Source organism: Sipha flava, unplaced genomic scaffold, assembly GCF_003268045.1.
Source record: "Sipha flava isolate LNK unplaced genomic scaffold, YSA_version1 80_pilon_pilon, whole genome shotgun sequence".
NCBI lineage: Eukaryota > Metazoa > Arthropoda > Insecta > Hemiptera > Aphididae > Sipha > Sipha flava.
Genome location: NW_020273622.1, coordinates 1,784,223 through 1,800,506, shown reverse-complemented (window position 1 = coordinate 1,800,506; position 16,284 = coordinate 1,784,223). Strand labels below are relative to the sequence as shown.

At 38.2% G+C, this 16,284-nt stretch overlaps 1 protein-coding gene and 1 long non-coding RNA gene across 9 annotated transcripts in view; both read right to left on the bottom strand.

Annotated features, from left to right (window-relative positions):
• Window positions 1-4,592: 4,592 nt before the first annotated feature.
• Window positions 4,593-16,284, bottom strand: part of LOC112693061 — a 53,363-nt gene continuing 41,671 nt past the window's right edge. The window contains exons 1-3 of one of the 8 annotated variants that reach the window (XM_025567955.1): window positions 15,295-15,689; window positions 10,408-10,564; window positions 4,593-6,072 (exon numbers count right to left, since the gene is read on the bottom strand). In XM_025567955.1, the coding sequence (XP_025423740.1) occupies window positions 6,053-6,072; window positions 10,408-10,564; window positions 15,295-15,543 (426 nt within the window). In that variant the 5' untranslated portion in view covers window positions 15,544-15,689 and the 3' untranslated portion in view covers window positions 4,593-6,052. Of the gene's footprint in view, window positions 6,073-7,181; window positions 7,370-7,666; window positions 7,837-7,942; window positions 9,191-9,627; window positions 9,693-10,407; window positions 10,565-15,294; window positions 15,769-16,284 lie in introns of those variants that run through there. The other 7 variants (XM_025567950.1, XM_025567951.1, XM_025567952.1 and 4 more) reach the window with 7 other exon arrangements.
• Window positions 6,083-7,153, bottom strand: LOC112693063. Its single transcript, XR_003149449.1, has 3 exons — window positions 7,000-7,153; window positions 6,555-6,905; window positions 6,083-6,486 (listed from the first exon to the last, which is right to left on the bottom strand). It is a non-coding gene; the product is annotated as an uncharacterized LOC112693063 (long non-coding RNA).

Sequence of the window (16,284 nt, the reverse complement as noted above, 5' to 3'; positions counted from 1 at the left end):
AATGTAATCAGTGCTCGACTTGTGGGGGGGACGCACGGGGACGGAGTACCCCAACAAATTTTCAGAAATTTTAGCTTACCCCTACTATTATTATGTTATAATTATAACGCTTAACATTTTTCGGGGACGCTCTTTTTTTTTTAAAGTAAATAGAGTCCCCCTTCTTTAATTTTTCCAAGCCGAGCACTGAATGTCATACATAAACAGCGTTAAGATTAAAAATACTTAATTTTGTACATAATTTTCATCTAGTATAATAAATATATTTTATTATTTTATAATACCCAACTAAAGATGGCTTTCGAGATTAACAATTATATTATAACGCATTTACATTCACAAATGAAATACGCCAACACAGAAATCACCTTCGGATCATTTGGTAAATTGCATTGCGGCAAACAATAAAATATAATCGAACACTGTATACACACGGATACACGAGTACATTAATTTTGAATTATAAGATAACTCATCAGCAAATGTAGTTTCGCTCGGAGGTGAGATAGTTGATGATAAGTATAAAGACTGACACGGAATAACAACTTGATTATAGTGTAAATCGGTCTTAAAATATTGGTCGGTTAAAAAAAAAACACATAATAATAAGACAAGCGATATACAGTGAAAAACTCTCGGCAGAATAAATCATGTTTTTCACGAAACCGCATCAGTCGCCGTCGTGAGCATCGTACGGTGTAAAATATTTTTAAAATCCTATTTGCCAAAACGAATCGTATACTATTAACGCACACACACACGATTTGTGCATGCATGCATAATATACGATGAATAGTTTACATGATGAGACGCCTACGCAGAATTATAAATCTGAGTAATAAATTCATATTTCACGTGCCGGGCGAGTGAAGAACGTGTAACATACCGCGGTGACACACATATTGATGAGTCAATTTTTTCTCCTATTCCCGTCAAGTTCAAAAACTCCTCGGTGAATTTTTCAAATCGGTAAGCGCGCGACTATACGTAATTCCATAAAACATCTAGTATGTAAGGATAGGCACTCGTTATCTAAAAGATAAATAGTGTATAACTTTTAATCGTGAGGCAGACGGCCGGCAGAGTGGATTTATGTGTTGGGGTATTATTACGCGTACGACTTCGGTTCGGTCCGTCGGTGAATTTCAACTGGTTTCACCGGGTTACTAATCACCCTGGTTGACTAATTAGCGACTTGACAAGTTACTCAGCGTATAGAGGTATATTGCACGACAGAAATAACCGGTTGCGGACCGGCAGCAGCAACGGCGTTCGTATATTTTTATTTTATTTTATTGACTTGTAAAATGAGAAAGTGCAGCGACGGCGAGTATAACCAAGCGACTATCCAAACTCCAGTAGAGTGTTTATATTTTATTTATTCGTTTAGTTTTACGATTCTCCCCCCCCCCCCCCCCCGGAGCGTGTGTGTCGTCAGCACCAGTAACAGTACGCGCTGGTTATGGAGGATTACAAGTGTTTAGGAAATCGCCGTGACCGTATCCAACGGATATTTAGTGCACAATCAAGTAATAATGTCTTCCTCGTTCGGACGTTTTATTCCATCGCAGACCGCTGTGGGCAGACCACCGCGCGAACCGCATACCGCCACACGGTGTTGCAATTTGTCCGTGTTCTCCTTGTCTCGTTAACGCCGCAACGACGCACTTTTCCTAACACTGCAATGCGGTCTCGCCGCGGCATTATATCGTGCATGTACCGCGCGCGGTGGCACTGAACGTGTTCACTTATTTATTTCTTAAAGCCAAAATATCGTTCGAGATCTCGGCGTTTTCGAAAGCGGCTAACTCGCAGACCAAATCGCATATGTATATGTATGAATGAATACTTTCGGACGTACAATCGACACGCAAAAATATAGTTTATTTCGGTGAACACGATGTCTACCGGTTTAACGTTATTTATTATTACCTAATTATTATTAAACGAGAAGCACATGATTACGTACTATAAATACCTATACACATATACATATATTATTTATGTGTTTTATAGTATTATAAAATAAAATGTCTATTTCATTAAACATTTTTTTTCACGTGAGCGTGCAATCGTGATCATATTATTATTATTATTATTATTATTAGTATTGGTATTCTGCCAATCTAACGTATTATTATATAAATTTAATATTTCATATTTATACCTACTACACGCGGGAATTGTCGACGTCAATGATGGCGAACGTATTTTATCTCTCCGATGGACTTAAACGTACCACCTCTTCAAAGAGTATACATATGTTTATTTAATTATAATATCAGTCAGTGATACCGGCCGTCAACTATCAAAATAAATTAAAAATTAAATTTATTTGTTGACACCCGTCAGTTGAAGGCTACGGAATAGTCAGTGACCGTTTCATGTTTACGATGACCGAGTACCGCCGTCAAAACCAACGGTTGGTAAACATACCGGGAATGTCTTCAACAAAGTTCATCAACCGCGGCTGATACAATACAGCTCAGACAGAAATATGTACTTATACTACTTCACGTTTATTACATTTGTTTTATTAATATTTTAATTAAAATTATATTCTTTAAATATTACGGAAATACATTTTTTCCGGTTTCATCACTATAATATGATTACAGCTAGGTTATATTCGTGTATTTACGCAACGCCGATTTGCCAACTTGAAATCCATTGTTTTTATAATTTAATTAAAATACGGCGTGCAATCGTTATTGACTAGTTAACTAAGAGAATATGTTTATAGTACTTTAAATAATACGTAGTGATTAAAATTAAATTAAACATTTCTGAGATGGATTTACGACCCTGATGTGAATTAAAAACTTTATCTCGTAACTTTATCGGCTTCAACAACAAAATTGAATTACGTTTCTGTTATCCTCATAAACTTGTAGTTTTCTGCTTTAAGATATTATCTTACGAAATTAAAAATAAACAAATAATTTCAAAATGGCAGTTTCATAATTGATTAAGTATTATTCAACTGAATGATAAATGTTAATACATATTAATTACTTTTGCACAATTAATAACAAATGAAAAAAAGATTAAACTTTATAATTAAAGTATCCAATGCAACATGTTTCAAAAAAAAAGTATTTCTATTTACAATTATTCATAATATAAAATAATATAATAATATACTAATATTATTGATCGTTTATATCTATACTACAAATGACATCGTGACGCTATTTCTCGTTATGTACACAAACCGATAAGCTTACCCCATAGTGATATAAACAGTTATGCAAATATTTAAATTCTAAGTTGTATACTAAATGTTTACAATTATTCGGACCCTGTGATTTATGAATTTACATATTTGATTAGAATAATCGAAAACCGTAAGTATGTCTAGGTAAATTTTTAACTGCACATTTTTCATTTTAATAATACAAATTATCTTAAAATTTGTTTATAATATTAATGAATTAATGATTAATATTAGAATACATGCACACGTTTTATAAGCAGTATACTAAGAAAATTTATTAAAATAAAAATGTGTATATTTAAATGAAAAATCAAATTTCTATGTAATTAACATCGGGTATTTGAAGACTTGACGAACTATTGTTAAAACAATTAACTTTGCTGAGTATCTCGTGAGTTATAATTTGGTGCAGAACAGTATTGTAATTGTCAAATTCGAGCTATATTTCTAGGACTTGGATTAATAGAATTTTTTACAAGTTGATATTTTTTCTTTCTATAAATTAAATTTCAGTATTTAATTTCAGGTGTCTAATACATATTATGTATACATCCAAACATAAAATATGTTATATGTTCCCGTGCGTAAAAAAAGACAAACAATTTGATTCGATTTAGTGTAGATAATGTAAAAATAATGGCTTTATATCAATTGCGCCGAAAATCGCAGGTAAAGAAAGAAAAATTATGGGATGGAAAACAGATATACATCTATTGTGCCGGTATAAAAAGGGTATAATTTATAAGTACACATCTATTGAGCCGATCGATATTCGAGTTAATACATTTTGCGATTACCTCATTGATACATATATTGATGAAAATGTAACTTTTCCCGTATCTTTGATCATCGTGTAACATATCAGGTGAATGAACAACAAATGCCTGCGAAGCATTTCACTTAGCGTTTGGGAAATATTTTTATTAACCCCATCCAAATATTTTTGTTTTTTATAAAGTTTTAAAAATAATGTAACGCAACAATCATAATACTTGTTCTCTTAGTTATTACAAATAGACCAAACTCTAAATTTATGACAAAAAAATAATTAGTTAAATATATATAACTAATTTTAATATAAGACCTAAGAACTTTTCAACATTTGTTGGATTAGTGTAAATATATATATATATTATATATACTATTAGTGTAAATACCAAATATGTAGAATGATAAGTTTGATTTTAATTTAAATTTTTGTTTTCGGCCATTATAATTTTTACTTGTAATGTATAGTTCAGTGTTTCCCAAACTTTTTATCTTTACCACCCACTTCCAAAAAAAAAAAATCCGATAGACGCCCCCTTTAAAAAAATATTGTTACAAAAGTATTCAATGAAAAATGAAATTTAATATTTATAAATATATATATAATGTATAGGTATAAATGAAAAAAAATATCTTAATGAGATGGATATGGTTGGTGTTTTGCTAGAAATTCGTTGATATTAGGTTTGATTTTCGTAAACAGCATTCTTAAGTACCCATGATTAGTTGTTAGTAACGGTTATCTTTTTTTAGTTAGTAGATTGGTTACTGCACTAAATCCACGTTCAACCAAGTAGAATGATGAAAATGCGATCAAAAATGTTTGTACAGCAGCCCACAATCCAGGATAAAGTATAGGTACTTATCTGCTTTTGTAGCCAGAATACTTGGTAACCTTTCTTGAACTTCAATTTTAACTCCTCATTTGTAATTACTTCTATAAATTGTTCTTATTTTGCAGAATCTATGGTTTCTATATTTGAAAATGGATCTAAAACCCATTTGGGGTAACATTTGGGTATGCTCATTTTAAGAATACCACCTTCTTTTTGTAATGAAATGTCCCCCAATTAAGTTTGTAACTTCCATTGCCCCCCTGGAAAACTCTAACGCTCACTTTGAGAAACACTGGTATAGTTGTTATATCGGCGCGATAGATGTATACATTTTAAATATACCTTTTTTAAACCAACGCAATAGATGTATACTATACAGGTAGTGTCCTAAATTCGGCGCAATTGACGAATACCGAAAATAATGACGAAAAATTAAACATGAATTGACATTTGTGTATATATGAGTTATATGCGTGTTATGTTTTCCTGATATGGTTATTTTATAGTAATCGGTACTTATATTTTATGCATACATAATTCCTAAGATACATCAATGAGGCCACAAGTTACGGGGAAATGTTTTGAATTTGTTGACAATGTATGAGTATATTCGATGACCTTTTGTGTATGCGGTATAGCCGGGTGTGCGTGTATGTTTTTTATTTGTTTTCCTAACATTGTTCAAGTTGTTTTTTCGGTAGAAGACTCGAAGACCATACATTTTAATATTTCCGAAGCCGGTTTTTCATCGCCACTGTCTTCGTTGTATGATCTAACGAGCTCTCCCCATGGATTCGAATTTTATACACAGAGAGACTTGTTTCCACTCATTTTACTTACTTTTTTTTTCCTATATGCGGCTTCAATGAACTGATAAACTAATACACATGAGATTTTGGAGAGCCGGGTATGTCTTGTTTGTACAGTTGAAAAGGTTTCGGAGCGTAAATATATGTAAATATTGGCGGTAAACACAACAAATTCAGCTGTATACATCAGGTGAGTTTCGAATTACCGTCATTTTTCGTCAACTATGAAGAATAATGAGATCGACAAGAAATCATTCACCGATAAAAGAAAAAACCACCGACGGTCGTAGATTTATTTTTTCATCGCGTTATACAAAATCTTTCTTGAATAATTAATTTGATATCAACTGTAGAATACCGACGGTGTTCGGTGTCTTATTATTCCTTCGGAAAAGAATTTTGTTTCATGCGGTCATGTTATATTATTGTGTCCGCTGAACAACTATAAAAATAAAAATAAACTTTTATGTGAATATGGTTATTTCTCCGAATAAACATTACTGTTAATGCTGACAGTGCTATTATGACGATTTCCAACGGATTTTTAAAATTTGACAGCGGACTAATCAAAATCGATCAAACATCATCAATAGACACAATAATAATATAATAATGTAATGTTCACGAGTGAAAAAAATGACATCTATTTTTCGTGTCTTTGTTCCCGGGCGATTCAGTCTGAACAAAACAACAGTTCCCGCGCCCATATAACGCGGCAATACCGCCACACCACCACGCACAACTGCCAGCGGCTATAGTAGTACTTCTCTCTGTATGACTAACTCTGATATATTTTAATTAAATGTCATGGATCCACACACACAAACCCGTCTCTGTCGACTAGCCATAATTATACCTGTCAAAGATATTGTATCAACTGATAGCTAAATTAAAAAACCGTTCGTCGGATTTTTTTTTTTTTACCTTTCCTCTCTGTACAGACATCCATATAATGAACTTGACATGGAGATGTGTATTGGGTGTACATAAATTCGACGCCGCCATTGCACTGAGAGGAACGTGATATTTTCGCCCATGATGATAAGAACCCATTCATTATAATGATTTCCGAACCGTCATTATCCAATCCAGGAGCGGGTCCGGTTTTGAACATGATGGAAAAAAAACTAAGGATGTATCCTGCGTAAACTACGCGGTTACACCTCTTTCCGGCGGCGGCTCTGATTATAACAACTCATTTTGTCGTCGGTGTTAAACGTCTACGGTAATACACAAATCATAAGCTCCTTTGGGCTGTGTCGGCATAACACCATTCTGGTTTTCGGCAAACAAAAAAATTACACCGACGTTATTATATATACGGGACGTGTTAAAAGTGACGTGATTAATGTTTTCCTTTCCCGTTTACCTCTCATGTCCCCTTTCGCTCTACGCGTGGTCTGTGTCAGCGGTTTGTACACGAGTACGCGCTTACACGCGACGAGCGCCCCGCAGTAATCGGGACCCCAAGATATAGTGGTCTGGTTTTCATGCCAAAATCCAGGTTTTCTGCGAAGCTTCACCCGCTGTTGTCTATAATAACACAGTTGATTCCCAAACGTCCGGATCATATGCGTTACACGAGCATAGTGCGTTTGAATTTATGACCCCTACGTCGGCTAACATGCAATTTCCAGAAACAAAAACCAGCGAGCCAAACTGTCTCGAACACGTAGGCTAAGCGTACGGTTCGCGTGTATAAACGTCTGCACGGTACACCGACCTATTAATAATGCACACTAAGAAGCAAAAATTCAAATTATATTGTAACTATATGTATATATATTTTTTTTTAGGTACACGACGTTGTACGTACAGTATATAATAATAATACCTTGGCAGCCATATCAACATCCCATATTTTATTTAATGCTAATGAAAACGAAAATTTATTAAAATATTCTTCCAAATTGAGACTTAAAACGAAAATCAAGTTGTTAATACTTCAAGTAGAATAAGCAGGTTAAATTTGAATATAAAATTAAATATATATATGAAATGATATATACTACATCTGACGAGGTGTTTCCGTCGATATTAATGAACGGTCCAAGATTGAGGTACTCGTATATATATAAGCGGATAATAAATTACTCATTATCACACGAGTAAAGCTAATTTATAATACGGTGTGTTACGTAGCATGAATTTTATTCATTCCAAAGTTTGTAAACGTGTGCCACCTTTAGCTGCTGTAATATAACACCTATATAGGTATAATATTATAAATATATAAATAAAATATGTAGTTATACCATAATATCACGTTATAATCTATTCAGTAATCAGTTATACGTGTTTACAACGCATCTGCAGTTGAAATAATATATAAGAACAAGTGCATGGTATAATATGGTAGGTAGGTAGTTGAATACAAATTACTCGGACGCAACTCCTGGTAGTCCAATACAGTCGATTATAGGAGTCATCAAATGTGAAATGATTTCATTTCGGAAATTTTACGAGTGGGTTCGATTACAAGTATATAATATGTATGTGTTTTTTCAACACGGAAATTAAATTATTTCGATTTTTTTTCTTAATTCTATCCGTGTTGCCGCGGCCCACGCAACATGTACGCGTGTGCGACGAGAAACAATACGTAAAACGTATGCGATGTATGCGTAGGGGAAAACAAACATTTTCCGCGGACAATCTCAACGACTGAGCACGTGCTACCAAGACGATTTTTTCGTCGATTTCTGGACAAATGTTGGTGAGACAAATTAGAATTGGGCGTGTAAACAATCTTCAAGCGCGCGTGTATCGGCAGACGGCGAACAGTGTTATTCAAAAATGAAATCGAACGAATCGAAAACAATTGTTTCCGTGCAGATAATCGGTTCGTACTTGATCTGCCCCGACGAGACGTGCACAAACGTTCAAATCGCGTTTGGACAACCGTTGTAACGTTTTACCGACGACATCATGTTTGTTTTTCACGCATAACGCGCGGTGGCCGCGAGGACCGTGCGAAATGTTGTAACGTAACGTGTACGGGTAAAATCGCTGGCGGTGTACCGCCCGTGGTGCCGGTGACGAATCGTGTCGGTTGCCGATCAGCGGCGGCGGCAGTGCGTCGGGGTACGTGTACAACACGCATGCAACGTTATACCGGTACGCGAACCGAAGTCGACTGGAAAGTCATTAGGCCGGTGATTTGTTGCCATTTTAATGGCACGTGTCGATGGAATGCGAAATCGACCGGGTTTGCACGTAGGTAACTACACGCGCGCGCGCCCGAACAAAAGCACCGTTCAATGAAGCCATTAGCGCGGGCACGGCCGCCGCCTGATTGCGGCCAGTGTTGTTGATCGCACGCCGCCGCCGCCGCCGGGTCACTGGAAATCGTATGCAACCGCGTATATTTATGAATGTATATTAACGTTCATTTCGACGGCAGCCAGTGTCGTCAACGTTGCGCTCCGGTTTGCTTGTAATCCAAAACTCGGTTTTAGTTAACCACCCGTCATCGTACGCGTCGTGTTCACGTTCTCGGGGCAGAGACGCGATGTCGTACGATGTTTATTTCGTTCCCATGCACTTGCAGGTTTGTAAAGCTGTGAAATGTTAACATTGAAATTCGAGTTTTTTTCCCAGTTCATAATTATCTTGTTCGTGGGCATATATATATATATATATATGTACATCAACAATATACATTTGATAATTAAACGTAATATTCATGTAAGGAATTTTTGGTTAAAACAATCTACCGGAATGCAATGCAAGATATAACTCGTACGGAAACGTGTTTAAATCTAATATATAACTAGATTTACAACGTGTAACCAAACTTTACAATTAATTCGTGATACACTAACTCTGAACAATATTGTGAATCCCGAAGTGTTGGAGTATAATAGCTCGATCGTTTATTAAACATACATGCTAATAGCTATGTTTAATCAATGGCTCGATTGAAACAGTAGAAAATACAAATCGCTAGCCGATACCAGTAGTGCGAGGTATCCAAAGCAAACCCATGTATGATCGATTCACATCCAATTAGCTATTTAATGGCTGTCGTTGACTGTGGCGTGGAAATGTTATTATTGTCGTCTAAAAATATCCAATAGCGGTTTCACTTAAGATTGCACCGAGAGGGAAAACATAATGAAAACTTTGGTGAGACGAGCCAATTGTCATCGTTTAATTTATCGGAATTGGATCGCGGCCAACGAGCAATTTCCTGTTGGGCGTATATCCCTTAAACGTATATTTCTGTACGGCTAGGCCCAGCTGAATACTATTTCAGATGCGCTCGACGAGATACAGACGAAGACGGAGAGAGAAGGAAAGACCGCTGGAGACGGAGACAAATAAATAAATAAATAAATAAATAAAACGTTCGTGATTTGGACGTCGTCGTCGTTAAAGAGGTGTTCGCGCCCGCTCTAGTAGTTACCAGTGCGGCGGCCGAATACACGCGTACGTATTATAATTCCTTTACTCGTTCACGTGATGTACGTGTACTGACCCCGTCATGTAATGTCCTCGCGCACGTTGCGTAACGTTGAACGCGAGGCGAAATCTCTATTATTTCGATCGCAATCAAACGCGTGAAAACGAAAATCATTACCGAGCTGTGCACTCGAACGGTTTACGAAATGAACGCCGGGTAACGGGTCGGGGACGGGCAGTTGTCGGCTATACCGACGGCCGAATAGGTGGAGCGGGGCGGAGACACACGAGTGTAGACGCGTATGCCCGGTTAAAACAAAACAAAAGAACGTTAAATAACAATGAGCGGCACAATAGCCGTTTAAACACTCACCGTTGTCAGTGCCGTCTAGAGGTTGTAGGGCCCATGTGCACAGGTCGCAAGTGGTCAGGCCGTCCGGATAAGGGGGCTCCAGGAACGGTGGACGGGGAGGCGGCGGGGGAAACTTCCACAGGTCCTCCTCGGTCCACCACTGATAATCGTCTTCTTCCTACACACGCACAAAATACCAAAACAAAAGGTCAATTTATCATGATTTAAAATAAAAAAATACAAACAAAAAAAAATTAAACGCGCAATGTCCCATTGTTTGCGTTTAACACATTGCGGTTTTGTTTTTGATTTTTTTTTTTTTAGCCTACGCACTTATGTTAAGTCGGCGGATCCTGCGGACTTACAAATAGATATAATGCACTCCGAGTGAGACACCGGAGGGCACATATAAATCGTCGAAATGTCTATTTAGAAAATAAGCAACGCATTTCTTAAATAATAAATTGCATTTAAAACTGTCGTTACTTTACTATGTGTGAGTGCGAAACGCGTCTTCCACCACCTCTACACGGTATACCGCACACACACAAAAATTTATTTATAAGTAAAAGTATAGTAACTTATAGTATTGTACAAATATAAATGAAAAAATATATTACATCGTTACGAGACATTTTTCGTAAACTCGATTCGATGTGTCCATGCAGTATGTATTAAATAGTTTTTTTTTTGTGTCCTTCAAATAACTTACAAATCATACTAGACTCACTGAAGTCGAAGTCACTGTTTTTAATAGAATTTTCTACAACGTTAATTTAAACAATGAAAACTATACAGATAATACCTTCTTTGATATCGAATATTTTAAATACATAATATTATATTATATAAATATTATATTTCGCACGATAATTATAACTCCAGGAAACTCATCTATATTTATATATAGATAATAGATCTATATTTTAATATTCGACGTATTATTTGTAAAAACTTAAATAACTATTATAGTATAATATATTATCAAATATGCTATGTAACATGTGAGCATTGTATGGTATACCTATATATATATAATCGTAATAACTAAGTTTCTAAGAAACTAAGTAAGTTTCTTAGAAGATATTTCCGAGCTTGTTTTCAAATAAAATAAATACTGTAAAATTATAATAAATACAAGTACTTTGTAATTAGAGGGTAAGGAATAATATAATATAGACCTACAACCTAAATAAAAGTAACATATTATACGGGCTTTGTAACTTTATAATTTACGGACACAATTAAAAACATCATTAAAATAAACACTACGAGATTTTTAATCAATTTTGACGTTTTTGTTAATTTATTACCATACATTAAAATTCATTATGTTTTAAACGTGTATTTGCTTAATTATACAGTTAAATTATGCATTCGTATTATTTTTGCGTTTTAAATATCCAAATATCGCGTCCAACAACACTTCAATGGTGCACACGCGTTGGGTTAAGATTCGACCTTAATTTAATACGCTTCGGATTGCGGCGCGTCAAGACGTAGGTAAAAAAAAACAAAATGGCGGTAATCGTAAACACGAACAAACGATTTGATATTATAACATTATGTACGACGAGGAGCCTCGGGCGTCCGGGCCACATAACGCGGCCATTCGCACGTGTTCACGGCGATAATTGAGATTTACAAGCGCATTCAAGATTTCCGTTGGAAAGTTTTCGGAAAAGGGAATCCGAACGAGCGTTTTCACGTACATATACGCAAGCAGTCCGTATGGTTTTCCGATAAAATCATCAAACACGGCCGGAATAGAGCGTTGATTACGGACTGTGTGATTGGTGCGAGCGGGTGCAGGTTATAAGTTACGGGTACGCGATCGAAATACCATTACATATACGGTTTACTCGTGCTACGTATATATGTGTATGATATTTATGGTGCGGAAAGAAATTATCCGGCGAAGATCGAACGATACATAATAACGAAAATAATAACAACAATATTATGATCGCAGCGAGTACTACTATACGTTTGTATATAATCGTAGTGTATAGTATAACGGCTGAATTAACCGACGGTGAAGTTGTCCCGGAAAATACATTTCCGAGAGAACCTTTTTGTAAGACGTAACATCGTGCTCGGAGGATATAATGCCTTTAATTGAGGGTAAAAAACGAAACGAAGAATACGACGAGGCATGGTGCACCGCCGAAACCGCAGCGGGGAACGGACAGCTGCACAGATTGAGCGCGGCTATTCACGCATGGGAAACGCCGCGACGACGACGACGACTTTGCGGTCCATGTCACGTGTAATACACAGAACGCGTATGTTTCGAGTGGACTAACCTTATACGTTATATTATAATATAAGCTGGAACTGCTCTAGAAATGCCGGTAGCATTTTACGTCGACGTTTACCTGTGGGCTGCGGCGGCTATTATGATAAAGACCCCAAACAACAAATACACGGTTAATACTCCATTCGGGGTTACGCTTCCGTAAACACTTCTCGGCGGGTATCAACATGTATCTCTTATAATTCGGCATTCACAGTGTAAATTGTGTATTATATTATTATATTATATATTATTGTGCAGCGCTGCGTAGAGAGAGGAAGAGAGAGAGAGAGAGGATGATGGTGAGCGAGGGAGCGCGCGCGGGGTATAAACACTGCGCACCAAACAAGTAATTATGCCGCCGCCGCAGCCGCAGTTCCTCACAATTTATATTGTGTTTGTGTAATCAACCCGATAAAAACGGATTTTCGGTGCGCGCTTCGCGGTCTGATGGATTTTTAATGTCTTCATCGTTTCTCGGTGCTCCCGCTACGCCACAAGCCGAAGGCGGCCTTTTGTTTGGAGGTACCTCACCTACCACGTACTTACACGCGTAAAAAAAAAAAAATAAAAAAAAAAATGTATACATACAAGCACGCACCCCCCCCCCCCCCCACCACCGCTCATCAACTCTCGCGCCGTCGGTCATGGAGGAGTAGGAAGGTGTATTATAAAATGTGTAGACACACACGCGCGCGCGCGCGCGCACACGAACACACACACATGGACGCACGTACACACGCGTACACGTACGCACACACCGCACGGGGGAGATGAAGAGATCATGAGCGCGCGGTTATATTAAACGAGAAAATTGGTGTTACAACGTTGAAAGAAACACGTATATAGCAATCCGAACGGGCCGGCGGTGGCGGCGGGGCCATTCCGCCACGAATTGTTGCAGCTGCAGAGCACCGGAGGAGAAGAAGAAGACGAAGAAGAAGAATACAGAGTATCGGTTCGGCCCCAAACCGCCTCCTCTACACACACACACACACACACACATATACATATATATATAATTCACGGTACGCCCGAGATACGATATTATTATATTATATTATTCTCGTACAGTCACGATTCGGCGCGCGGTAATGTCATCATTAACTCCGTCGGTCCAGTGGTTCTCATCGCCCCGTCATCGCCGTCCGTACGTCCGCTGCCCGCCGGACAATACTGTACCGCATCGCCGTACCGTGTACGCGCGGTACTGTTATAATGTATGCACGCGCGCGCCGAAGACATGAGATAGTCTTGTGACGCGTACACGTCACCGCGGTTCTCATGCACATAAACGCGCGCGCACGCAGTCATACGAACGCGGACCAATTAACCGTCGTCGAATTACGTTACATAACGTATACGCGCGCGCGCTCGTCACGCCGCCAGAGTCACGGGATGAGAGATCCGCCAATTAAAGAAGGTTTTTTTTTTTTTTTCCCTCAAACAATAATAAATTAAACGAGAGATAATGAAACGCGATTGCGCGAGCAACGACTATCGTACGCGCACTAATATAATGCGTGTGTTATCCGTGCCTGTACATTCGAGGAGTAAAATATCTATGAGGCGTGTACGACGCGGTCGAGGAGTAAATTTCGTGAGATATATATACCTTTCGTGTTACTATTATTTCGTTCAATAAATCACTTGTAATAGAGCTCGCAATCGAACTACACGTACAATACAAACACACGCGCACGCACACACACATATACCTACGTACATAAGACGTAATCAGTGGGCTCCAAAGCACAAGTATAGTGATTTATTCGACCGGTCGTTCTTCTTACGGTGGTAAAAAAAAAAAAATTAAATATAGATAAAAAATAAAACAAAATACAAGCCGTGTAGACAATATTTTCCTGTGAACATTATTATATATACGTGCACTGTCACGCGACCTTGTTTCGCGGTCCTAACCGATTCTTTCCCGTTCTTCAGCAAACAACGTAATGACGTGTGTGTGTGTGTGTGTGTGTGTGTGTGTGTAACTCGGACGGTTTCATATGAAAAGAAAAAAACAAGTTCGATAATTTATATCGCTTGTAACCGGTGCGCACACAGTGGGTCGAAAGAAAAAATAAAATATTTGTATTTTTTATCAATTTTTTTATTATATTACTAACCAAAACAGTTTCTATATTAATAATGTAATATATATACACACACGAATACCTTTAAATTAGGTTTCAATAAAATATTCAACAGGTAAATTATAGTGCATGACAGATTTATAGTTAAAACTTTATCACTCTATTAGTTCGTTCGGTAAAATTAAATGTGTTTAACGACTCCGAGCAAACCTAAATCCGATAGTAAATAGTAAATCCATCGATTTCCTATCCAAATGTGGGAAGTTTAATGGATTTGTTTGGGTCGAGTAAATAATTAGATCGGGGCTTAGTAAGAAAAGAAAATACCGAACAATTTGTTTTAAATTAAAACGCCAAGTAGTAAATTAGAATAATGTAAATGACAACCAGATCGAAAGCTACGCGAATGATATAAAAAACGATCCCAATATAGTATATGTGTGCGTGTTCATGTATATAGGTAATAATATAAACACGCGACCAGTTTAAGAGCGTACCAAAAACGTTTCCACTTACCATAAATATGAGCGTCCATGTGTCGCGTAATAAATTGGATTGCAAACCCGAAAATATATTCAAAACCGATAGAAACAACTGCGGCATCGACGGGGCGACGGATGTTATTAATTTGAATAGGACAAAAAAAAAAAAAAAAATGACCGGCAAGTTGATCCTCCGAACGACGGGGCTACACGCTGCGGCGCAGTCGTTCGTGCAACGACGTGTTATGAGAGTATCGGCAATAAAGTGTTCAGTACGCGACATGGACGTCGTGCACGTATCGGTAACGCGTTGCGAATCCGATCGGAAAAGCGTGGCACGACATTGCCACGGGAACCGAACAGCGATGTGTCGGTTGGACTTAGGCGTGTGACACTCGCGCCGATCGGCCACTGAATGCGCGACCGATCGTCACGCGAAGCTGCTGCAGGTCTCGCGTCGTCCGTGGAGGTGTCGAAGAATAGACGGACGGGACGAGACGAAAGGTACGCACACAAAACGCCCGTGGAACCGCGGGGTACAAGTATTGTACTTATGTGGGGGGTGAGGGGGGTGCAGGGTCATTGTGCGGTTCTTCATCAAGAATCTATCGTCGTGGAATAAATCGGTTGACGGCGGTATGGTATGGCGAGTCGAGCGCGGAAAAATAAAGGCGAAAACCGCCGCGGCTAGTGATTTCGGTCAATAAAACTGCGCGAGCGGGTACGGTCGACGACAATGCGTAATCCGATTTACGATGTGGTACGCTATTATTCACAGGGCGGGCCCAGCAAGAAATCGTGTCCCACAGGCTTTGTGCTGCGGACGGGCAACAGCAGCAGCAGCAGCAGCACCGTGTACCTATGGCCGTGTACCGTCGAAAGACGCCCTGTCGTGACAATCGGCGGCGGCGGCGACAACCGTCGCACACAATGAACCCCTCTCGACGAACGTGGCGGAGACGCGAGCGCGGGGACGTCGCGTACATATTAATACGTGAAAAGGAACACGGCGCAGTGCGTGTGT